General features: G+C 37.9%; 1 protein-coding gene across 2 annotated transcripts; it reads right to left on the reverse strand.

Moving 5' to 3' along the window:
* Positions 1–5224: 5224 nt before the first annotated feature.
* On the reverse strand, positions 5225–7252 carry her9 (hairy-related 9). Of its 2 annotated transcripts, none has more exons than XM_028453046.1 (4): positions 6681–7252; positions 6468–6563; positions 6271–6358; positions 5225–6155 (listed from the first exon to the last, which is right to left on the reverse strand). In XM_028453046.1, exons 1-4 carry the CDS (start codon positions 6786–6788, stop codon positions 5569–5571), a joined length of 879 nt encoding a protein of 292 aa, XP_028308847.1. In that variant the 5' UTR covers positions 6789–7252; the 3' UTR covers positions 5225–5568. The 2 variants fall into 2 exon arrangements, with proteins under 2 accessions (XP_028308847.1, XP_028308848.1); XM_028453047.1 differs by having other exon boundaries at positions 5226–6152; positions 6681–7248.
* Between the last annotated feature and the right edge of the window lie 18582 nt (positions 7253–25834).

Raw genomic sequence — 25834 nt, forward strand, 5'->3', positions numbered from 1 at the left:
TATTACTGCAGCGCTTCTCTCTCTCTATGTGCACACACCTCAGCAGCAGCAACAACTCAGTGTCACTTACAGCAGCCACACGGAGGCTGCTGCGCGCACATGAACACATTCACCACAGAGTTCTAGTGTAACAATTACAAATCAGACATAATGTAAATCAAGCAGCAGTAATTACCTTTCATGCAGAAAAGTCACCAGTTCCATGTTCTACTCCTCCACACTGTAAAAAAGACAGCACTCTCGGTCTGGGAAAGGGGCGGGGCTTGTGAGCAACAGCTGTCAGACAGCCCATCAAACACAATGCTGGCTCTGATTGGTTCTTTTCGCTTGGTTGCGGTACATTCTGGAATCTGCCAAAGGCTGCAGGAGCAGCAGGGGGGACTCAATGAGTCTGTTTTTTTTTTCACACAAACTACTAGTTTGCTGTAAAGCTGTCCTTACATAGTGACAGCTTTAGTAAATATGACAAAAAAGTCACTTTTATAAGAGTTGCAGACTGCACCTTTAAATTCTTAAATTCTTTTAAAACATTTTTAAAAAGTAATCACATACATCTATAAAAGTGCCCATTATGTTTTATGAAAATAAAAAATCAACTTCTAAGCTAAAATGAATTGAAGCGTGAGGTAGTTTTAAGGTCTGATGTTGTTCCCTGACACCTTGACAAGGCGTTTACGTGCTATGCATGTTATTACAATTAAATGTTTTTATTTATTCATTTTTTTTTTTTTTTTTTATTGCGCTAAATTGCTGAATCAATTTTTTCTGACACCCTTATGCCTTATGAAACAGTATATTGTGCATTGTGAGTGAGATAGTTATTATCATTTCCGTTCATCTCCCACCTGTTCTGGGACTTTGTATTTTCAGTTCATGTTCTAATCAAGATCATTTCAATTGTGATGATTATCATTATTGTCTAAAAAAAATGAACATTATAAAACACTATTTTTTAATGCTTTCATTTGTTAATTTTCCACTCTCAAGTACCCCCTGTAGTGCCATTGCCTACCCCTAGGGGCACATGTACCCCCATTTGAGAAACACTGCGCTATTGAATTTGAAATTTCTGTCATTGTGAATATATTAATGCCAGTGATTATGCTCCATTTGATCGGAATCTGTCGGATTTTCATACAATTTGTCATATGAAAAGCTGTTGATTGAAAAGTTATTTCCATAAGTGAAGGGGCGTCTGTTTACAGATTTGTGTGTGATAAAGAAAAATTGTTACAATTTTTCCCCCCCTACCCATTTGTTGCAGGGGAGATTGTAGGGGGAGCAATTCACCACTAATCCTGCACCCAAGATCCTGTTTTTGTGACTGATACAGATGCTTTATTGGCTTATTAAACAGCAGTGTGTTGTTTAAACCAAGAAAGTCCTTAATGTTGTAAATAAAAGGAGCAAACTTGTGTCAAACTTGATTTATTTTTAAAGGAATTTTAGTTTAGTTTTGGCTTGTGTCAGTATGAAAACAAATGACAGTAGAAACTTAAATACAGAAAATAACATATATAGCTTAAGACTTTTTCTTTTCAATAGTGACTTTTACTTAAGGGTTCAGTACTCCACCTTATGGCTCCACATTAAAACCTGTATTGTGCTGAAAGAGTCAAAAAGGGATGATGTTGTAAAGTAGGCTACACGGGGCAGTGAGTGTCATAATAAAAACGTCATCTTCTTCTTTAAAATGCCAAATAGGCTGAACTTTCAACAAAATAACCTCTGATTTAGGAAGATTGTGATGGATGCTGTCAATTTAAGCCTTTTTTTCAAGTTCTGATGTTCATATTCAGGATGTCTTGTGGCAGACAGACTTGGATCTATAACAAACAAACAAAAACAAAAAAACTCACTAAACTTCTCACAGTTAAAAGCTCCAAAGGCAGCTCTACATTTTGGAGGGAAAAAGGTGAAGTTAGGCGTTTGGCGGCAGGCTTGTGCGTGCGTTTCTCCATTGAGTCGCTAATGAGAATGATAATTTGTGGCTCCTCTGATGACCTCCACCTCCCCTCAATGGTTGCTTCTCCCTGGGGAGGTGATCGCAGAGATCCCCGAGGGACGTTCAGCCCTCTGAAGGAATCCCTTTCATCGCAACATAGAGACTCAGATTACCGCCTTTAGTTTAAAGGCTGATTTTTTATTATTACATGATCATATGTAAATTGACAAATCTGCAGAAATGTGTAAAATATTGGATTGCGTAGGCGTGGATATCTTTGATTTCCTTTAAATCACTTGCAAAGTTCACCCTAAAAATATCAGAGTCCCTTAACTTGGATCCAGGTCACACATCATCCCCCTCATGGATGTGTTTACACCGGACAAGGCGTCGTTCTTGGCGGCCACGCGTGCGTGTGTTCGCCTCCTCGCCTCCGCAGACCCGCACTCGCTGCCAGCGGGGATTTAGTGCGGCTGGCGCGGTGCCCGGCCGCTCCGCAGGCGGACTGGTTCTCTGCGTTCTCACGACCTCAGCTCCACAAAGACATCTCTGAACTATTAACTCTGAGTCGCAGGCAAACCGCAGTCAACCCACACAACTGACAACAGGAGGTTTCTGTGCGTCTTCTTCACAGGAAGCTGCACAGGCATCGGTGTCATCTGCAGGGCACAGACCTATAGAGGCTGAAGGGAAACCACACATACAGAGTTCAAGGAAATTTCACATGCCTAACACACAAAACTATAGTTTGTGGTATAAAAACAGGTAGACAGAGTGTCAACCAGAGAGTAGACGTTTAAAATGAAGATTTATCTGATGCCCCGCATGTATTATTACAATTTTGAGTTGTATAGATTTATCTTTTACAATATTCTCAAAAAAATATGTGAGTTAAATGTTAAGAAAAACATTTATTAACATTGTGAGATGAAACCATCAGTTAGCCATATAACAGTCAGCAATTTTGGTATATTCTGGTTTTATATAACTGTGCCCATGTATTATACAGTATGTTATTCATTGCATTTTGTATTATGCTGTTTTATTTATCCGCTGCTGAAAGTCTGCAAATGTCCCCTTTGTGTGCAAATAAAGGTTATCTTATCTCATCTTAAATAAAGGCAAACATTGTGCGACTTTTGCAATCTGATTATTAAATATTGACATGAAAAATGTCCTCAAAAAGGCCTTGATCATTTAAAAATATACACTGATTCTGAAAGCTTTAAGACAGGATTTACACTTTGACCTATTATAGGCTGAACATATGTTTCCCAAAAGGACTTGTTTTTTTTTTTTTTTTTTTTTTTTTGCCCACGAACCAAATGTTTAACGTTTTTGTGATGTCCTTCATTCGTTAATCAATTTTTCAGTTGTATATAAGCAATTTCCCCCTGAAATTAATAAAGGAATTCTGATTAATCTCTTCCAACATTTTCAAAAACTATATCATTAAAATGTTTTTTGTTTTTTGTTTTTTTTTTTTAAAAAAAAAAAAAAAGGCCAGTGATTTCCAACCTTTTTTGGACTGTGACCCCATTTTGATATCACTCATTTGTGACTCATTTTTAAATACCTGTAACTATAGTTTTTCCTCATGTTTGTTATGATGTAGTAGCCAGGATTAGTGCACAAGTGACAAGATGCGCCAGCATTTTATCTATTTTCCTTCGTTTTTCTCTTTCTTTTCTTTAAACTGCATTTATTTTAAACCAGATTTATATTTGAGAAAGGTGTGTGCAGGTATTAAAGATTTTGTGTTGTTTTAATTTGAAAAAAGAATAATAATTCTAAATGTTAAAATGTATTTTCAATCAATAAAAAATGTTTTTTTTTTTTGTTTTTTTCTCAATTACTAGAGACTTCAGGTGACCCCATTTCAATTTCAGACGACCCCACATGCATGGTGTCACGACCCCAAGGTTGAAAAACACTGTATTTGTTTAAAGAACAACAGAAAACGCTTATTTTTTTGTTTTGTTTTTTTTGCCCACAGACATGTTTAACATTTAGTCTATTATTGTGATTACCGCAGGTTCACACGCATGTTTCAGCAGGATAGTTTTCCAACTCACAATTAAAGCTCCTGGAATCTCATTTGATTTCTAGAGAAGGTTTGGTAAAAGGTTTGGTCTATGATTATTATGGGTTTCACCCATTTTTAGGCTTGAATTTTGTCAGAATAAGGGAACGCCAAGAACGTTTTTTTTTTCTCGTGTGCAGACTGCGGTTAAACACTTTTAAACCTCAGACATGTGCCAGACATGCTCCCAGAAGACGCGCCGCTGTAGTATTAAATGTTAAGGGGTTTTGACCAGCGGTCACCGCGGACTGAAACCCAATCCTGCAGAACAAGAGCCCGCTGACACACAGCCAGGAGCGTGCATTGCCACACACACACGCACGCACGCACGCACGCACACACGCACGCACGCACGCACAGTCCCAGAGCCCGCAAAGAGGAAGGAGATGAGTTTACAACTAAGAAACAGGTGCAGAATGACAGGGGGACCTTTAATAGAATATTAGAGCAATGGGGAAATGTCGCCCAAATTCAAATCATTTCTGAGAGCGCTCATATTTTTAATTATTTGCGTTAAAAGTTCTTACTTTGAACCCAAGTTCCATCGCTTCCTCCTTTATTGAGGTGCGGGCCCTAGTGGGAGTGGGATTGAACAATTGACACACAAAAGAGAGTGAGGATCCTTCCATATTCTCTTTTCACTGAGGCAATCTGTTAGCGACATTAACCCCTGAGCGCATTTCCCAGGCTCATGAATAGGGGTTCGGACTTCTTAAAAAGCTCCCGCTGCATACTGGATGAGACGCTTTTCAAACATTTAATTACCTTTATAGCAAAAGGAAAAATACACCCCCATTGTCACTGAGACCAGTCTCCAATGGGCCAGATGTAAGGACGTCCCGCGCGCCAAACTGGTGACAGGGTGGTTCCAAGAGCTAAATAGATCGTAAACTTTGTATTAGCAGCATGATCGATGTGTATAGGACAACTAATGTCTGTTAGAAATGTGTACATTTTATCCTTAATGTGGGTTTAACGCGTGGCATCCAACTTTACGCACAACCAAAAACGTTGCACTTTTTACGCACAGACTATGAAAACAAATAAATGTATTGGGGGGGGGGGCACTTTTGTGATAGAAACAGGCTGTAGACCAGATATAGATTTATGAAATCGTTTTATTCGCACAATGGGTCACAAGTTACCCAACTTTAGTTTTTCTTGTCAAAAATAAAAAAAAGAATAAAGAGTATAAAACACAACTTTGGTATAACAATCATAACACATCTGTACAAAACTAAATCTTTTTAATAAAAGTACTTCATAACAAAACATTCTTTTAAATCTTTCCAAATGTTGGATTCAATAATAATTTATGTTTTAAAAAAAAAGAAAATTAAAAAAAAAAAAAAAAAACATCATGCACCATTTAAGGCAACTTCTGTTCCATAAAACGAAACAAACAGATGGCGTTAGGTAGAGTGTGAACCATCTCATATATATAGCGGAAAAGTCTCAGGTTAAACCCCCGCAACAGGGTGAGAATATAGTCAGTGAACTGTGAACAGGAAAACGCACTGGTTGCAACTCTCATTTGGAGCTACCAGGGTCTCCATACGGGTTCGCTGCTCTCTGGCCCGGTGCTGACTCCCATCGGGCTCACTACCTGTGGTCCACCCGAGAAGGAGGTCATTCCATGCACTGGGGAGGCTGTGGGCGGTGCTGAGCTGCCGTGCAATGGACTGGCGTTCACTGCAACTGGCACTCCTGCGTTTGCGTAAAGGGGGATGACGGGCGCTGAGGCGGACGCGAACGCCGGGTTGGGGATCAAAAATGCGAACTGTCCATCAGTGGCGGGCACCAGCTGGAAGCCTCCGAACACCTTGGGGGAAACTGCCTCGGCGGGGCTGAGTTTGGAGCCCATGGTGGCCCCGTTGATGGGCAGGGTGGACGGAAGCTGCACATGAAGCGGCTGCGTCAGGTGGGCCTGCTGCTGGGAGGCCGCCTGCTGGGTGTAGTTCATGGCCATCATCTGGCCCATGCAGCTGGAGAGGTGGTTGAGGAGCCGGGATCTCACCTCCGTGTTCACCCCCTCTGAGGTGGACAGGAACCGGGTCACCTCGTTCATGCACTCGTTGAATCCGGCTCTGTATTTACTCAGGACTGAGGCGTCTGCTGAGAGCGCTGCTGGGGGAAAAACATCAACAATATATATATATATGAGTCACATGTTAAATGCACATCTGCAGGATTGTAAAGTCTTCAGTGTCTTTGGGGCTCATGTGTGGATAAATTAACCTACCGCTCATCTGCACACGTTGGAGGTTTCTTAAGTGCTTTACTGTCATCTCCAGGATGTCTGCTTTCTCCAACTTGGAGTGTCTGGAGCTCTGTGGAGATGATAGGATACATACATTAAAGACACATCAACATACAGGCCTATATGCGTAAATGTCTCTTATACATAATGAAATGCTTTAAAGTTGTGTCCCAGCTTACGTCTTTTTTCAGAGCATCCAGGATGAGTGTCTTGAGCTGTCCCAGGCTTTCGTTTATTCTGGCTCTGCGGCGCTTTTCCATGATGGGTTTGGATGACTGGGGGGGGAAAAACAATACAAACAATCCCATTAAAAAACAATAGTGATAATTCGTTTTGTGAGGTGTTGTGGAGAAACAAAATAATAGCTTTCACATTGAGTTTAAAGTCCTTACTTTTCTGTGCTCGCTGGCGTTTTTCGGCTTGTCCGGAGTGTGCGTTCCATTTGCTGGAGCACCGGCGATGGGGGACGCCGTCTGCTTTTCCATAGTATCAGCTGGCATTATGGATCACACCGGGAAATTGTGGGAATATGTGGAAATAAGCAGTAAATCCCTCTCCTGGAAGCGCGCGCAGGTCAGGGATTAGATGATAAACAAAGATGTTCCTCGCAATCTTGCAGCTCGTTACGCTGTCATGTGGCTCCGGGGAGCGCGCAGTGCGTGATGCGTGATGCAATGCCTCGTGCGGTGGAATCTCCACTTCTGCAGCTGACACGCGCTGCCGAGCTACTTATAGGCGGCTCGCGTGCTGCCAGTTCGTGTGAAACGCTCTCTGCATTCTTTCCCACACTCTGCTCAGCCAATGGCAGCGGAGACTCACCCTCCGGGCGCAAGGCGGGCCACTGATTGGACGACGCCCCCGCGAGCCGTCAGTCACGCGCTGCTCAATCAGCCCTGCAGGGACAAACAACAAAGCGGAGCGAAAAAAGAGGCAACAGAGGAAACGCAGGCGACGCAGGGAGAGCAAGCGGCAACAGAGGCAACACAGGCGGTGAGGGCAACCCAGGGAGAACCGGCAGGGACAAGCGGTGGAAGCAGATATGTAGCAAGAAAAGAGTGAAAAGCGACTAAAATAGGCCGCAAGCAGTCAAGAGTGGTCAAAAAATGGGGAAAAAGAGGAACCTGGTATAGAATGGAATGGCAAAGGGTAGTTTAAATGGGCAAAATGTGAAAAAACTGGAGTGAAAAAGGACAAAATGTGGCAAATGATTGTTAAAAAAAAAGGCAGTGGTTAGCCATACATTTGCCGTATCAATATTCTGTCATTCTATCCATACGTAGCGCCCCTATTTAGTCAGTTTAGGTCGCGTGATTAAGACTAAACCTTACCCTAAACCTAACCCTAAACCTAAAAATTGTTGCAATATTGGGTTATAACCTAACCCTAAACCTAATCCTAACCCTAATCCTAAAAATTGTTACGATATTGGGTTATAACCTAACCCTAACCCTAAACCTAATCCTAACTCTAAATCTAAACCTAATCCTAATCCTAACCCTAACCCTAAACCTAAAAATTGTTGCAATATTGGGTTATAACCTAAACCTAATCCTAATCTTAACCCTAACCCTAAACCTAAAAATTGTTGCAATATTGGGTTATAACCTAACCCTAACCCTAACCCTAAACCTAAACCTAAACCCTAACCCTAAACCTAATCCTAATCCTAATCCTAACCCTAACCCTAACTCTAAACCTAATCCTAATCTAACCCTAACCCTAACCCTAACCTTAACTCTAAACCTAATCCTAACCCTAACCCTAACCCTAACTCTAAACCTAATCCTAACCCTAACCCTAAACCTAAAAATTGTTGCAATATTGGGTTATAACCTAACCCTAAACCTAATGCTAACCCTAAAACGCTACGTACGTGTACTTCGGTAACCGTACCAATAGCACCAGGGGTTGTCCATACGGCAACCGCACAAATACACACTTTCTATAAATTAAAAAAAAAAACAAACAAACAAAAATCTGGAATAAAAACAATCAAAATGTAAGGAAAAAAGGATTATTTTTTGGCAGAAGTTTGCTTAGTGGGATGGAAATGGACAACAAATATTAAAGAAAGGACACAAATTGGATAAAAGTGTCAACAAGAACTTGCAAAAATGGAGAAAAAATAGGTAAAAAGGGATATGAATTGGCAAACTGTAGCTAAAGTCTGAAAAACGTTTTGAAAAGGGGCAAAAACTGGACAAAGGAAGTTGCAACATCGCCAAAGAAAAAAGGTAAAATTATAATTAAAATGAAAACATAAAGAAACACACATTGTGAGTCACTGACTTAAAAACAGCTTCTACGTGGTGTCGCTGGTCTGGACACAAAATTCCAGGGTTGAATTTTGGTCCCAGTCCACCCCTGGGCAGGAAGGGCAACTCTAGCAACAGAGGCAACACAAGGAGCGAGGGCAACCGAGGAACACACACACTCAGGTTGAAAACACACTGCAACAGAGGCAATGGCTGCCACAGTGGGAAACAAGGGGCAACTCAGACGGGAGCAGAGAAAACACTGACGGCAAAAGCAGCAGAATATTTAATGTTCACAGTGCTTTGTCTGTTTGAACTGCAAACATAATAAATTATGTGTATGTATTTTATTGAGCAGGCAATTCATCATCTTATTGTGAAGTATTTACACCAAAAACATCAGCGTTCCCATGCAGTATGATCAATGTGACACAGGATCAAATATATTTAAATAGTTAGCAATGTATTGCAATCCTACAAATTGTGTGGATATAACAGTTATTTATGTATTTATTTTCTTTCAGAGGATCACACAAATCGTGTAATAGCTCAGTGGTTCACTTCTTTTTTTGGATTGTGACCTCATTTTGATATCAAGAAGTTCTGGCCACCCTAAAGACTTTTTTTTTTTTGTCCTATAGAATTAGTTTGTTATACTGTATTACAAATACAGAGTATCCAGGATTAGTAACAAGATAATTATGCACTGCATTTTATTTTAACTATAGAATTATATTTGTCAAAGTGAAAGTATGGATTAAGTTGTTTAAGTGTGTTGTTTTATTTATTTTATTTTATTTATTCAGTTTATTTCCGACATGGTTGCATTCACAGAAGTTTTGTTATCCTTTTCTATTTTTCTATTTTTTTTATTTTTTCATTTAAAAAAGTTTAACAAAAATATAATCAAAAATATATTTTTAACATTTTTTTTTTTTTTTTTTTTTTTTTAAATGTTATCAATTAGAATACATTGCAGGTGACCCCTTTTAAACTTCAGGTGACCCCACATGGGATCCCGACCCCAAGGTTGAAAAACACTGGTGTAGCTTCTAATAAACAAATAAAATATTTAGGTTACACTTTAGCTTCATGACTGATAGGGAAAAAATAGGCAGACCCTTTTATTCCCAAATATCGACATTTATTTATGTATTTCTTTGCCTCTGCCTCAGAGCGGAAGTCCTCTGTGTGAAGGCACGCGAGGCGGTTTGTTGCCGCACGCGCTGGGCCAATGGCGTGGGGCCATATTATGCAAATGACCGCACGGGCGCTCCCTTATTGGCTGCGTTAGCGGATCTGTGTGAGTCAGCGCCGCGCGGGAGCAACTCAACAGCTGCCCGCGTGCCGTTCACACACAGACCGTATACTGCTTTCCGGTTTGAGCAGAGCGCGTGCTGCAACTCACGGATTAGCGTAAGTAGCCTTCATAATGTCAGGGCGGGAAGAGTTCAGATAGAAATGAAGAGAAGCACTAAAGCAGTGTAAAATAAGATACAAACATCTCAGAAAGTGTCACAGGCTCACTGTCAGATAGAAGTGATACATTTGGTGTAATCACTTAAAAAAAAAAAAGCATTAATTTAAACTCTTCTTTAAAGTTTTAAGAACCAATGTGAAGACATGATGCAGATGTGACTGTTTAAGCGTCATTAAAGTATTTAACTGAGTAAAATAGTTTGACATCATGAGCAAATGAGTCACAGAGACAAGCAGAATTGCGCCATCTAGTGAGTTTATGGTGTAAAGGTGGCAATAAAATAAAAATGAAAACATTAGTGAGGAATTTTAAACAAACACATTCTAAAAGGTGATGTGATCAAATCTCCGTGAGAGTGAAACATATGGAGGTAGATTTTTGTCTTTATTATTCAATAAAAATAAAAAATAAAAATCAGTAAAAGAAACATTTTCAATAAAATAAACCACTTCAATCAAAATAAAATATTTTCAGTTAAAGACAAAAGCCAAACTATTTTTTTTTGATTGATTTTTTTTTTTTTTCTTTGATTGAAATGTTTTCGTTTTCTGATTGAATAAATAAGACACAAATGTACTACCCTTAATATGGCCCAAATACGAAAAAAGATGACTTCAATTTAAAAAAAAAAAAAAAAACTTTTTCAATTATAATAAAAAAAAATCTTTTCAACCAAAGGGAAAAAAGTGTTCAAAAGCAAGGGTCTCAAATATTTTATTTGCATTTGAACACTTTTTTCTTTAATTGAAAATATTTTTGATTGAAGTAAACTGTAAACTTGATTAAAAATGTTTTTTGTGTTTATTTTTTTTTTATTGAAAAGTTTTTTTTAATTTTGTTTTATTGAATAATAAAGACACAAATATACCTCCATAGGAAAAAAAAAAAAAAAAAAAAACTTCCCCACCTTTTGAAGTGTGACCCAGGATCGTCATTGGGGTTCTTTACCACTACTCCTCTCAACTTATTTCTCATTGAGTTATATTTTTCAAAAATGTTTTTAATTTCAGCCAATCTGGTATTTTTGAGTACAAGCATGCATGGGTCTGTAAAGTCCCCAACAAATCAATATAAGCAGTACCATTAACAACCACCAGGCGGCACATTTGTATGGGCTGAATTTACAAAGTATGATTTAGGTTTTTGGAGACCCCCAGTGACCCTGAAAAAAGAAGAAAGCGGGTCAGAAAATGGATGGATGAGTTAGGAGATGACGCGCTTCCTCAGTCAAATATGCTGTATTTTAACCACCAATACCCTATTTGTTTGATATATTTCCAGACCACAAAAAAATCAAAATGAATAAAATGTGACCATTGAAATAATTTATACAAAAGGTTGTTATTGTATTTATAAAAAGAAAAAAAGTTTTAACTTAAAAAAGGGGTAAAAACCAAACAGGCAGGTGTAAATTTAACAACAATAAAATACTATTATGCTAGAGTATTCTGAAAGTGTACTTTGTTTTCTTAGCACAGCATATCTTAAAAATCTATTAAATTCCTTTTTTTTCTTTGTGAGTGATTATGTTTCTAAGGTTACAATTAGCAGTCAGCCTTTATTCTCACTCTCAGTGTACAACTGTTCAAATCTCCTTTTAAATACATTACCGAGAAGAAGTAAAATAATGTATATGTTTTTAAACAGACAATGAAACGTTTATTATGTTTTGGTCAACCTTTCACAAGAGAAAGTAGAAGTACTGTCACTGTCAAATTCATCACACACAGTTAACCAAGAGCTGGATTATTATTATTATTATTATTATTATTATTATTATTATTATTATTATTATTATGTCAGGTAAAGCAAAAGTTGAGCATTGCCCGTAAAACATGAAAAACACATGATAATCTAGAATTTTTGTGGAAGACTTAAGGGTATAGCACCAACAATGACCTTTTGGCCTTTAAAGTTTCCATAACAAAAAAGACTGGAAAACATCATTAATATATAGATTATATATACAAGCTTATAACCATATAACTTTAAAAATACATACAGGCTACCTAGGTAAATAAAAAATAAAATAAACTATTATACTAAAGTATTCTGAAAGTGTACTTTAGTGTTGTTGTTTTTTAGCACAACGAAGACCTTAAAATCTATTCAATCCCGTTTTTTTCCTCTTTGTGAGTGAATATGTATCTAAGGTTACAAATAGCAGTCAGTCTTTATTCACATTCTCAGTGTACAACTGTTTTAAAATCATTACAAAACAGAAGAATAAGTTAAAAAAAAAAAAAAAAGAAAGATGAGTTAAAGGCCAGTAAAACATAAAGTGCATGGACATGAAAAACTCATTCTGGTGATTTTGTGGAAGACTTCAAGGGGAGCACCAACAATGTCCATTTGGCTTTTTAGTTCCCGTAACCAGACTGGAAAACATCATGAATACACACATTATACATACAAACTTATAACCTGAATGAAGCCCAACAGATACACATTTATGATCTGTACTTTAAATGTATTTTTATCTGTGTGACCTGAACTTCCGCATCATTCATTATCGTTAAAGTGGTTAACTGGTTTGGAAAAGAACAGTGCAACAGTGTTGGGTCACACTCCATGGATCTGCAGCCATGGCATGAATGAAAACAGCAGATTTCCATGTTAAGTCAGCCGACCCACCGCAACAAAAGCAGTATTACAAATTCAAAGGAGGGTGAAGATGTCATGCTAATCCAAAACTAGATCTTAAAACTGATGGCAAGCCCTGTGATCCTTTCTTGGCTGCCAGTGCATTTCAACAGGCCAAATGTAATAAAGCTTTGCTAAGCCGTGCGTCAGCCAGTTCTCCTGAGGAGTATCAGTCATTGTTCAGTGGCTCATGTGCCCCCATGGGTGAGCTGCGCTGAGGTATGCTGGACACTTGTTTACCCAGGATCGGGAGTCTCAAGGGCCAGCTGTGTGTGCTCTGAGTCACATCACCTTTATTTGCTTTCGGATCGACCCAAATGAAGCAGATCTAATTCCACAGAGTTACACAACTTCTCCCTGCAGCAGGGGGGGGAGTTAAAGGGGATTTTAATTTAATAATTCAGTGTAGGTGGGAGCAGCACCTGTTGGGCTTGATCCAAAGTCAGCTTAAATCTCTGTTTCTAAAACCATATCCTAGAATAATTCCCTCCTCGTCATTCCTGCATATCAAAGATCAGAGCCGTGACAACAAAGAGAACAAAAATTCCCCTTCAAATGAAAAAAAAAAAAAAAAATCTCTCTGTGACTCCATCATGAGAGCATCATTAAAGCTGAGGCCGACATTACAGACTTGAAGAATGCAGAGTAGAGAAAGCGGCGTTTTTTTTTTAATAGACAATCAACATTCAACAGGCAGGAGTTAAAAGTAGTTGCTTTCTGACTTAGCTTTATGAAGAAGGGGTTTTCAGGAGGAGACGTCGGGTCTAGATGAAAGAACCCAACGAGGAGGGAGAAGCAGTGTTTGCAGATTTAGCAGAGTTCAGTCGTCTCTTGTCCAGATTCACTGAAAGCTCAGCGGCTCCTTTTCACTGCTGCCCGCTTAATTTGTTGTTGTACAATGAGCCTGTGCACTTCTCCAAATCCATGTGCAGAATGCAGAAGGAGAGTCAATTATATCTGTATTAGCTGGTGTGGGTAGGAAAATCCCTTTATACACAGTTCACAATCAAGAGCTGGTAGATGTGCTTATAGAACAAGGAACCCCCAAAGCAAAGCACCAAAATAGATGGAAGACATCTGCAAATATGTTTTATTTGCATTTCAATCTAATGTTAATGGCGTGCATGACAGAAAGTATCCATTTCATATTCGTGTGTTGCAAAACATACTCACTTCCTGTGCTTGGATTTCAAACTTGAAGTTGAATCCTTGCCAGTTTCTTTTTTTCTTTCTCTATTTATCTTCCTGATTTCAAACAGCAATAATCACCTCATATCCAGAAGTACTCACCTTACTGTAATTGAGTTGCTTTTATGGGTACTTGTATTTCCAAACCAGTAATTTTATTTCTCCTTAAGTACTTTTACAAGAAGTAAAGTCATTCATAAAATTTTTACACCCAACCATTAGTGAGTAAATTATTATTTTTTGGATCTAAAATGATCAACGGACATTGTGAAACTACAAAAGATGAAATGACCAGACAACAATCAAATGCATCACATCATAGCCGACCAACCAGATTAAACGTAAAACAAAGCGCCAAAACAGCGTTAAATGCCAATTTTTTTTCCTCAATTTTAGAGTTCATAAATTTAGCTATAGAATCTCTTTATTTTGAATTGATCATTGGTATTATTTTATTAGGTTTTTTTTTTTTTTTTTTTAAATGTAGTATTAAGATTTTTATACAGATGCCTTTGTGGAAAATGAATTAAGTTACAATTGTGCAAGATTTGGTCTCTTTTAAGTTTATAAATGAGATGTTTATTATATGCAAGAGAACCGTGGCAAGATTTATTACCAGAAATATACGTGAGGGGTTGAAGTAACTTTTAATTTGAGTACTATTTAATTGAGTTACATTTTTCTTGTACTTCAGTATTTTATGCATGACTTACTTGTACTTTCAATGTCTGTACTCTTAACACCTCTGCTTATATATGATCAAGTATGATCCAACATAATTCAGAATACTTACAACTTATAACTGTCCCAGTTGTAAAATACATCAGCATGCTTTCATGTTTTTTTTTTAATCAGAGACCTAACACTGGTTTCTTTTATTTTCTATCCTTTTTGTTATGGTTTTGCATTTGTGTATGTATCATGTCTTGTATTGTATCCCAATTACATATTCAACATTTAAATTTTATTCTCTTTCATTTAGACCTCCGTCGGGATGGACTGACTGGATCAATGGAAGCCAAGTTGGTGAGTTACGATGCAAAAGTTCACCAAAACAAAAAAAAAAAAAACATGTTTATATGAAATAATTACAGCGCAACATAGGAAAATAAACTTTCCAGAACTTACAGTACTGTAGAGAATTGTGTTTGAGGTTTAGTCAAGGGCTAGAAATACCAGCTTCAGACACGCCCAAAGTAGCTCCAACACGCATCATGTTGTCCTTGGTAATAAATAAAACGATATTAAAGAAAAAGTTGAGAAAAGCACTACAAAAGTGTAAATAGAAAAGAAAATCAGATAAATCAGGTGGGACCTAATGTGAACACGACTTCACGTTACATCCGACCAAACATGGCTGAGTCGGGCTGACCCGTGTGGATTGTAGTTTAAGGCATAAAATCTTGCCAAAAAATCACTTCAAATGTGTTTTAAAATAAATGTGCACATATTTTGTGTATTGGTAATACATGAAAACACATTTTATACACATACATTTCCACAACTGATACCTTTTGATTGTCCTGAACACCAAGGCTTGAAATTGATTTTAGAAAAATATTGGGATATGATATGGATTTTTACCTATTTACAAGAGTGTCTGGGTTTACAGCGTCGACTGAGAACATTCTGCATCATACAACATTAGCGAGTATAAAAGATTTATAAATGAAAAATGAAAAACTGGAAACATTTTGTTCAAATAATCTCAATTTTGATATAGAATACCTTTTTTAATTTGAAGGAAAGAATTGTGTAACAACAACATTTTTATAATTTTTTATTACCTCCATTCACTTTTCCTATATTGGGGGTTTTCCTTACAAATCTTTGTTTTATTTTCATAAAGCCTGCAAGCTTTAAGTTTGTACAAATCTATTCTTTCCATTATCAACCGATGTGACTAAACAATTTGAAACAAAAGATGATCATATGAATTCTCTCTGGACATCAGAAACATAATGGTTCCTAATTTTTTTACAACTTCATGGTTTTTGAAGCAAGTAATTTCCATTATTTGCAGTGAATTTTTAGAGAATTGATTATTGATGCTGCTGGGATTGATCACTGACGAACAGCTTAACCTATTTTGGACTGGATATTGAAATTAGAGTAAAATTTTAGGCCTTCCTAGAGATATTTGCATACCATCTAAAAGGGTGTTTGTTACCTTGCTATGACCAACTATTGCATTGCTGGTCATAGCATCTATTGCTACTGGATTTTAGTGTTTTTTTAAAAAATTATCCCAGGCTAATAAATTTTACTGATTTTAGTTAATTTCACTCCCAGCCCATCAGTGCTTGATGTATTACGAGGACAGCAGGGTGCTCTATGAGAAGTCAGCATTTGAATGAATTAATATGAATTTGGAAATATTTCTAATGGCTTTTCAGGGGGTAGTTCATACAAAGGATCCAAAGCTGCCTGTTTGCACCACAAACGTGAGGGAGAAATGGGGTTTTTTCCACAGAATTTCATTTTATTCTTCCTTAATCTTATTACTCCCCTGGTTGTTTTCATACCTACAGAAAAAGAAGCCTTAGATCAATTGTCTTTGCCTCACTCTTCAAGCGACTTGTTGTCATTTTGCCATCTGCAGACCAGCATGTCCAGTACAATGTGGTGCATTCACTGAGCCTCTGTGGCTTTCTGAACAGAGACGGACCCTTTTCTCTTGCTTCTCGCCCCAATTCAAGGCTTTCTTCTCTCTTTTAAGTGGGTTGTTGATGAGGTTAGTCTAATCAGATTAAGTCAACTCACATCGGCCTCTGCAGTTTGTTTTCCTTCCAAAGGCGTCCTGACATCTTCTATACTTTTTCTTTATCCTCCTCTTTGCACTTTTCGTCCAGGCCTCCATCAGAAGAAAAACCCTTTTCAGCAGCGCTCCCAATGGACTTCTTTATAAACAGCAGTTCCTCAATAATATAGGTTATTTAGAATGGGTCACTGGACTGCAATACATGGGAATGGTCTTTAAAGTTGTGCATTGACGCATTTGGACATTTCCACTGGGGCCTGTGTGAATGCCTGAGATTAGGTAAACACAAAGCGCCAAATGAAATTTTGGAAATTGCTGGAACCTTTAATTTGATCGCTCTATAAATGTTTGAGAAATGTGTCGTAAACGACAAGCCTAATGCAATCTCCGCTTTTATCTGGCGGCTGGGATGAGCGTAGTGTTTTCATGGCCGCCTTGTAAGCAGTTTTTAAGTGTAATAAATGAGATTCTAGAGGTGATCGCTACACGGAGCCTAATAATTACACTGATATAATTAGAGAAAAAAAGCTGAAAACTTTCTGATACTTTAACGTTTGACTTAAAAACTAAAGGGAAATTATAGTAAAATAGATTTATTATGCATAGAGGTAAATAATATGTACACTTTGTTTAGATTTGTAGGCATAGTTTTGTAGTTTTAAATAGTTTATTCAGTAGTTGTGACAACATTGAGTATTAATGATCTAGGCCTAGTATATCAGCAACAAATCTCTGGAAATCAATCATTTGTGGCAGATATTTGGAACTCGTTCTAAATTCCTTCAAATTTCATGTGACAGAAGCCTGCAGACGCCTTTGTTAAGAACCCCCCCCCCCAACCCAACCCAAACACTTCCATATAAACATTTGAGGTCTTGATCAGCATAGTGCTGTAGCCTGATTCCCTCTCTAACAAAGACAATGAGCACAAAGAGACGATCTCTTTTCAAATGTCTTTGCACCCTTTCCTCCCCAAACATGACAACCTACCGACTGAATCCAACCTGATGGATCAGAATGACTGTCCACATAATTACATTACAGCATTTCAGCAGGCCTTTTGAGCTCCACGCTTGCAGCTTGCCCACACCTCAGCAGTTCATTCGTCGTCACACAGAGGAATGTGCTATGGCAGCTATTGCCAATCAGAAACAACGTTCCACTCCATGAGACCGTCAACCCCCGACATCCCTCTGCATATACAACCCTGGGTTTGAGACAGAGGGTGGGTGTTCAAAGACAAAAGATGAAATGTTGAGATCAAAGATAATGTTTCTACAAGTGCAACAATGTACAACCCTGGATCAATCTGACACTGAGAATGTTCATGTACATACCTTTAATTTAAATGTTCTCCTGCACTACTTATCAATGCTCTACTGCACTATTTTCCTTTTATTATTATTATTATATTTTATTATTATCTTTCTTTTCTATTATTTTCCTTCTTTTTATCTTGTTTTTTTCTTTTTATTTATTGTTTTTTATTTATTTTTTTTATGCTATTATTATTATTATTATCTTGTTATTTTATCGAGTTTGCACATTCTAGTCTAACTACTGTTTATATTTATACTTATGTTTATACTTATTATCATCTTTTCTAGTTGATTGTTTATTATTGAATGTTTTCACTATTGGAGAGAGCACAGTTGACCGAGTCAAATTCCTCGTGTGTACAACATACACTTGGCGAATAAAGATGATTCTGATTCTGATTCTGATTCTGAAATACTTTGTTACTGTACCTAAGTAGTTTTTTCTGGTATCTGTACTTTACTTGAGTATTTGTTTTTTTGGCGACTTTTTGCTTTTACGTTTTACTTTTTAAAACAAATATCTCTCCTTTCCACTTCTTACATTTTAAAAATGAGCTTGTTACTTTTAAGACTTTGTCACTCGAACTAAACTCACTTTTCAGCACAGAAGGACTCATTTTCAGTCTAAAAAGGGCATGTTACCATTAGGGCTGGGCGATATGGCCTTTTAGAAATACCGCGATATTTTTAGGCCATGTCACGATACACGATATATATCTCGATATTTTGCATTACCCTTGAATTAACACTTTGATGCACAAAATCACAACAGTATGATGATTCTATATGTCTACATTAAAACATTCTTGATCATACTGCATTAATATATGCCAATTTTAAACTTTCATGCAAAAAAGGGGATATCACAACTAAGTCAAAGTTGACATAACTGTATTTATCAAACAGTGAGTGGCTCAAACATAAAATTGTCAACAGAAAGTGCACGTTCTGTGCAAAATTGTCACAGAGACATTTGAAAACAAGACATTAGTGCAGGATGCAACTCACATGGCATTTCAAAACACAAAATTAAAGTGCACTTTTTGTACATAATGCCACTACAATATTTTAAAAACAAATAGTGCCCTTTTGTGCATGTTGTCATTAAAATGACATTTCAAAACAACACTAAATTTAAGTGCACCTTTTGTGCATAATGCCACTAAGATATTTAAAAAAAAAAAAAAAAAAAGTCCGCGAGTTTAACGGTATGGTCATTTTCAACACCGCACAGACTACAAGCTGCGATATATCGAGTATATTCGATATATCGCCCAGCCCTAGTTACCCTTCTATAAACCTGAGAACATGATTCTCTTGAGGCTAAATGAAAAAAATGATAGTTTGAGCTTTTTTCTAATAGGCAGGTCCCTTAGTTTTATGGTTAGCATTTTCAAGTTTTTGTTAAACTCAAAGCTGCTCTGGTTTTAATTGAGCATTGCATTTTTTTACCTGGAGTTCTAAATTCTCCAGGTATTCAAAGGTACGATATTTAACTTATTTCCATTTACCGGTATTCTACAAGTTTAAAAAAAAAAAAGAAGATATGGAATTTGCTGGTTTAAAAACCCTGTCTTATTATTTAAGGGACATTTGTTTTATTTTTTACTTGGGTACATTTAGTAGTATTTGCTTTTTTACGTTAACTCAAGTAAGGGAGCAACTTCAATACTTTTACTTCTACCAGTTGTTTTTTATTCATGTATCTCTACTTTTACTTGAGTACTGAAGACTAGTACTTGCTCAGCCTTGATTGGTTCACAGCGGCAGCTCCGGGCAAATAGCGATAGCTGACCTTGGCATGCACTGAACACGTGACATAACCATACGTGTTTCTGTGATCAGGAGTCAGGGCAGCAGTGAGAGTCGGGAGAGAGAAAAACACAAGGCACTGCGTTTGAAGAAGAGATTGATGCTGTAAATGGCATTGCCGTGTTAATAGTTAGTACTTGCCGATACCGATTCCAGCCTTCAGTGCTGTACCGGGGCCCCTCCCGATACTATCGGTATCGACACTACTTGTAACTCATGTAACTTTTTAGTTCAAGTTTAACCGACAGCAGTTTGCAGTTTTATGTATGACCGAAACAAACCTAATTATTCATTATCCTTGTTAAAAGGCCATCTTCATCACAGCACTCATCAGAAAAAGCCTCCAAACAAACACACGTGTCCGAAAAAACAGGCAGAAAATCAGCTTCTTGTCTCTAAATGGAGCTTGTGTCTAATCCATTGCAGTCAAACCAAACACAGCTAACAAGAGAACAGGGTTTTTTATTTCCAAGGCTGCCGTGAAAAGCCCAGAATAAGTCAAAGAGACAAACACAAGGCAAGAGAAGGAACACTTGTTGCTGCATTAACACACCGACTCCTCAGAAAGGTTTGATTTATAAAGGCGCCGTCCACAACTTTCACAAGCCAAATTATACAAATGTTCTCCCAATCTGTGACTGAAATGGTCATTTTCACACAAAGGTCACAGCTTTTTTTTTTAACTCAACAGACCAAGTGGAAAATCCTTCAGACCACTTTAACACAAAGCATCAATTTTAGGATTTCACCTCTTGCCTATGCCATTTGAGGAGGTGCCATAGATCTTTTTGTCACTTTCCATCCATTAAAGACGTGCTTTCCTCTCTGTGATTTTCTTTACTGAAAAATGACTCCTTTCACGGAGGAGCAAATCCAATGCAATCAAATTGAACCTTTTATTCGTTTCCCTGTGAATAATTCCAAGTCTTTGCACTTTTGTCTGAGGCCCTTGAGCTAGACAAAATCATAAGAAAGGTGGAGAATGTGGACGTTTATTGGTCAGTGGAAAAGAAGGATGACCCTGCTCTTGAATGACAAAGAGTCCTTTATGGTGTTGGTATGAACCCATGAAACTGGGTATTGCTCTGAGTGACCAGCACCACGGGAGACCCAACATGTGCAAGAAATGGAGTGTTGGTAAAAAAAAAAAAAAAAAAATAATACAAGTATTTTAAACAACTTACAGAAATTTAAAAGATTGAAATAATAAATTGCTTTTTTTTTGCCAATTCTTGTGTGAAAAAGTTTAGGGAGGACAGTGTTAAAGACTGCGGGAGATTGTTTGACAAATGGTTTCAACATTGACAGCATCAGATGTTTCACAAAGAAATCATACTCTTATTATTACATAAACTTTCCTCTCTGATACAAAAGGGAAAAATGATGTATGTAACGTAGAGCAAATGTTTTTCGGAGTCCCAACTTTATCAAATACATGAATTTTAAATTTTTGGTGGATTAAATATTAGGAAATAAGATTATTTTGTGACATTTTCTAAGTGTGTAAAAATTCATTTATTTCTAAAAAGTAAAATCAAATCTATGCTAAAAAGTAAAATCAAATCTATGCTAAAAAGTAAAATCAAATCTATGCTAAAAAGGAAAATGACTATAGAATGGAAAACAATTCTGCATACATCTCAATTATACCATTAAAAAAAGTTATTTAAAAGAAAAACCTAAAAGATGAGTGAAAATGGCATGACCGACAATATTTTGGTGCAAATGACAATTTGCTTTCACGGAGTTGGATTGGGAGAACAACTGTTTGCCACACTGAGAACATTAGATTGGGTTTAGAAGATTCTTGTGCTATAAAGCCGGCAAAAGGAGCTAAACACGAGCTGTGACAGTCAATGCGCGAGTTAGCAAGACTAGATTCGTAAGCAGCATGAAGCAGGCAATTGTTAAATTAAATCATGAAGTATTGGATGTAGAAGTCCTGAGATTGTTCATTAATTCTGGTTGTTTGACACAAAGAGATAAAGTCAATGCAGTTTGCGTTTACATGGTGTTAGGCTCTTCAGCAGCCTGGAAGTTGCAGTCACTCACAGCAAATCTGTATCCAGCACTCCGACTGATGCTCAGAATAAACGGAAGGTGAAAGGATGATAGAGCACAACAAGCATTTGGTGTTTTAGGACTATACAGAGGCTCAGAGTGAGGTATTTAAACAAAGAGTTTTAGCTGGAATAATAGATGCATCCTTTTCTCCTATACTACCACATAGAAAACTATCATTATTATAACTGGAATGCCTTGCTTCAGTTACAGTTAAATATTCTCCAGTTTATTATGAGGTTTCAGTAAGACACACTGAACTTAAATAATGGTCAGTCCATAAATAACTTGGAGAGACCCGAAAGATATTGGATGGTGAATATTTTAGGTTTATATAAATTATTCTATAGTTCATTGTGATTAAGTTTGCAATAAATAATGTGGTTTGTAGTCAGGCAGAATAGATATTTTTTTATAAAGGGTTAGGGTGCCTGATCTGAGGATAAACAGAGAGGCTTACTTTTCCCCTGTTACATTCAAAACAGATTGGAACTTAACTTCACTTGTCAGTGTTTCTCAAATGGGGTATACGTGTACCCCCATTCGAAAAACACTCATATAAGAGAGGAAAATTAAGAAAGTTAAGCATTAAAAATATGGGGTTTTATAATGTTTATTTTTAGTTAAATAACATTAATAATAATGCTTTGGATTTCTATAGAGCTTTATTTTGGTGACAAAGTGCTTTACATGGCATTATTCATTAGTCACTCCACACTTAGTGGTGGTAAGCAACTATTGTAGCCACAGCTGCTCTGGGGCAGACTGACAGAAGTGAGGCTGCCATAGTGTGCCATCGGCCCCTCCGACCTCCACCAACACTCACACACCACATTCATACTAGTCAATGTGGGTAAAGTGCCTTGCCTATGGACTCAATGACAGATGCCACTGGTGCGACTGTCCCCCACTGTAGCACCTGGTATTCTCAGTGGTCTCCCATTGAACTACAAGCAATGACAGGCTGGTATGATAATGATAATTACACTAAACTTAAAAAAGACAACAAAATAAGAGGAAAATATACTGAATAATGAAAAAAAAAAAATAGACAAACAACAACAAAATACACAACATGACATCAGAGACACAAAAAATTATGATAAAAATGATTAGAACATGAACTGAAAATACAAGGGTCAGTTTTGGTCCCACATCAGGAGGGAGATGACCGTGAATGAAAAAATCTAGTGAAAAAAATCTATTTAGGAGGCACTAAATACAGTTTCATTCTACTTATTTACAAAATGAAGTTATTTAAAATGTGTTTTACCACTCATTAATTCCATCATTATGGTCAATAGTGGTTTTTTCACAGAATTCTGAGTGAAATGGTGTAGTCGGACGAAAGGGGTACTTGGATTCAGAAATAAGAGAAATGGGGTACTTATGTGACTTATATGATCAAGGAGAAGCTAAGGATTTGACTTTTCTGCTAATAGTCACTGCAAACCTCATCCCATCATCAAAGCACACCATAAACACCAAATCGTTGCTTGTCTTTTCGCTCTTAACATGCAGATTCACACCCTCCACAGAGCAAACCCACCCTTTTAGACCATTATTTTAGCTAAACACTGAGGACGAGACAATTTGTGCCTTTGAAAACTAATGTATCATTGACATCAAAAGCACAGGAAACAAAAGTGGAGGCTGCCGCATCTGACAAACACTCCCATTACTCACTGCACCCTCTTGTATCACATAGAGGTGGAAGGAGGGGCTGTTTACTCTAGAATATCTCACACTGTAAAAGCAAAGTGAACCTACCGCCTGCTTCATTCAGCCAGCAGGCAAACAAGCAGAGCTCTGTGTGGTCAATTACAATAAATACAGATCAAAGAGCACAAAGTGGACTTCTGTTTCATAATGCACCATGTGGTTAAAGCTTTTCCCTGCAAGGCCTTCACATTCGATCTTCCCACACTCATATACAAACGCAGCAATAATAAGGTCTGAAAAGTGTGATTTTCAGCTCTTGCTCCTGTGTTCTTGGTCCCTTGTCCCGTCCTCGGCCCCCTGCCTGGTGCTGACCCAGCCAACAGACCCTCTGCCCCCACCGTGGCCCCCTCCAACCCTGGGAAGAAGAGGCCCAGCACGGTGGACAGCGCTGAGACACACATCCAGGACGAGCTGCTGCAGCCAAGCATAAATCACAAAGCACCATAAAATGTACAGTTCTCCAGCAGTTCTGATCTGATCGTGCTTAATCTGTGTAATTGTTCCCTTAACAAAGGCACACCTCTCTTTGTTAACCCACCAGGAACTCCCTTTACCCATCTCCTCTCATAAAAGTCAGAGGGAACGATCAGATTTAAAGCCTTTGGAGCAGATCATTGCAGAATGAACAGTCTGTAAAACAATCATGGAAACAGGGCCTCATTATGCAAATATTGTGTTTCTCCCTCATCTAAATAGTGAAAACACGTCCATGACACGGAAAGTTTTGATTCACTGTTTACACAGATACGGAGAAAACTTTCACTCTGTAGCCCGTTTTTTGAAAGTTTTGTTTTAAAGCACCATGTATATGGACCGCCAGAACACAACGAAACTTTGGCGTTTTCACTGGAAAATGTTCTTCTGTAAACTGGGCCTAAATCTCACCTTTGTGTGGGGGCAGTTGTGTAATGTAAAGCAATATTCACTCTTTGTTTGTTTGTGGTGGTCATAACCAAACGAGCAGTCAGAAGTTTTAGTTCAAAAACAAGTAAGAGAACAAAGTAGTTCTAAAAATATGCGATATTTGAGTGAAGTAAGTTGCCGATAAAATGAATAGTGCTGGAATTTTTACATCCTTGAACTGGTGTTATGGTCTTTGCGTTGGTCATTGACCAGTGGTTCACAGGCATTTGTGAGCGCAAAAAAAACATGTCGGTATGTGGCCTAGGTCAGGGGTCGGCAACCTATGGCTCCAGAGACACTTGTGGCTCCCTTGTCCCTTCCTCTCGGCTCAGTGACCAATCACTTTGCCCCGTGACCATCAAGTACGTCATCAGGCTCAGTTTTTTTAATCTTTGGCAGGCTAAATTTAAGCCACGCCTCCTCTGCGACAGCGAGAGGAGAGAGAGCACAGAGCTATACAGCTGTTAATTTGTGCTGCTGAGTAAAGTTGCTAAAACCTCCATAACAACAAAACAGCCTGAGACATCTCTCCTTCCCCCCCGCCTGTAAATATGTATATATCTATATTCTTATAGGGTAAGAATTTATATCTATATTTTTTATACATATATATATATATCTCATCCTGAGATACAAGCTCACACACCGTAGATTAGAATACAACCTGAAATGAGTGGTATTTGTAATAAATTCATTGGTTGTTATTCTTAATGCCTCGTGGTGGACGGTAGAAATGATTCTGAGGTGGCCCTCTTCCTCCGCCCTGGTCCTGCTGACCTCAACTGGAGCTCACGTGAAGGATCCTTTAGGGCGTTCTGCCGCTTCGGCTATCGCAGTCCATCGTTTGTGGCCTCACTATCAATGTAATGTTGCACATCAGTTACCCATAGGACCCCCAATCCCCCAAGCTCCCGTCTTGTTCAAAGCTGCCAAATTTAACCATGAACCCTCTGGCGTGTGCACTAAAAAGCCACAATGTTCAAACATTTCTCAGTCGCACCGGAAACAGAACATTGGCTGTCTGATACCAGCCTGAGGGTAAACAGTTGTGCCCAGCCAGCAGTCATTAGTTCAGACATGGGCAACTGGTGGCCCGCGGGGCCCAAAGTAAATGCTAAAAATGACAAAGGATTCCACTATACAGCACAAATACATACAATTACAATTACTCAAAACCATGTTTACATAATCCCCAGAAACTGCGCAAAAGGCGAACAAAAATAGACATTTACACCAACAAAACATCAAATATACACAAAAATAACAGACAAATATACACAAAAATAACAGACAAATATACACAAAAATAACAGACAAATATACACAAAAATAACAGACAAATATACAAAATGACAAAAAATTACAAGAAATTACTTGTATAACACAAAACAAAAAAAACACA

This window comes from Gouania willdenowi, chromosome 7 (assembly GCF_900634775.1).
Source record: "Gouania willdenowi chromosome 7, fGouWil2.1, whole genome shotgun sequence".
NCBI lineage: Eukaryota > Metazoa > Chordata > Actinopteri > Blenniiformes > Gobiesocidae > Gouania > Gouania willdenowi.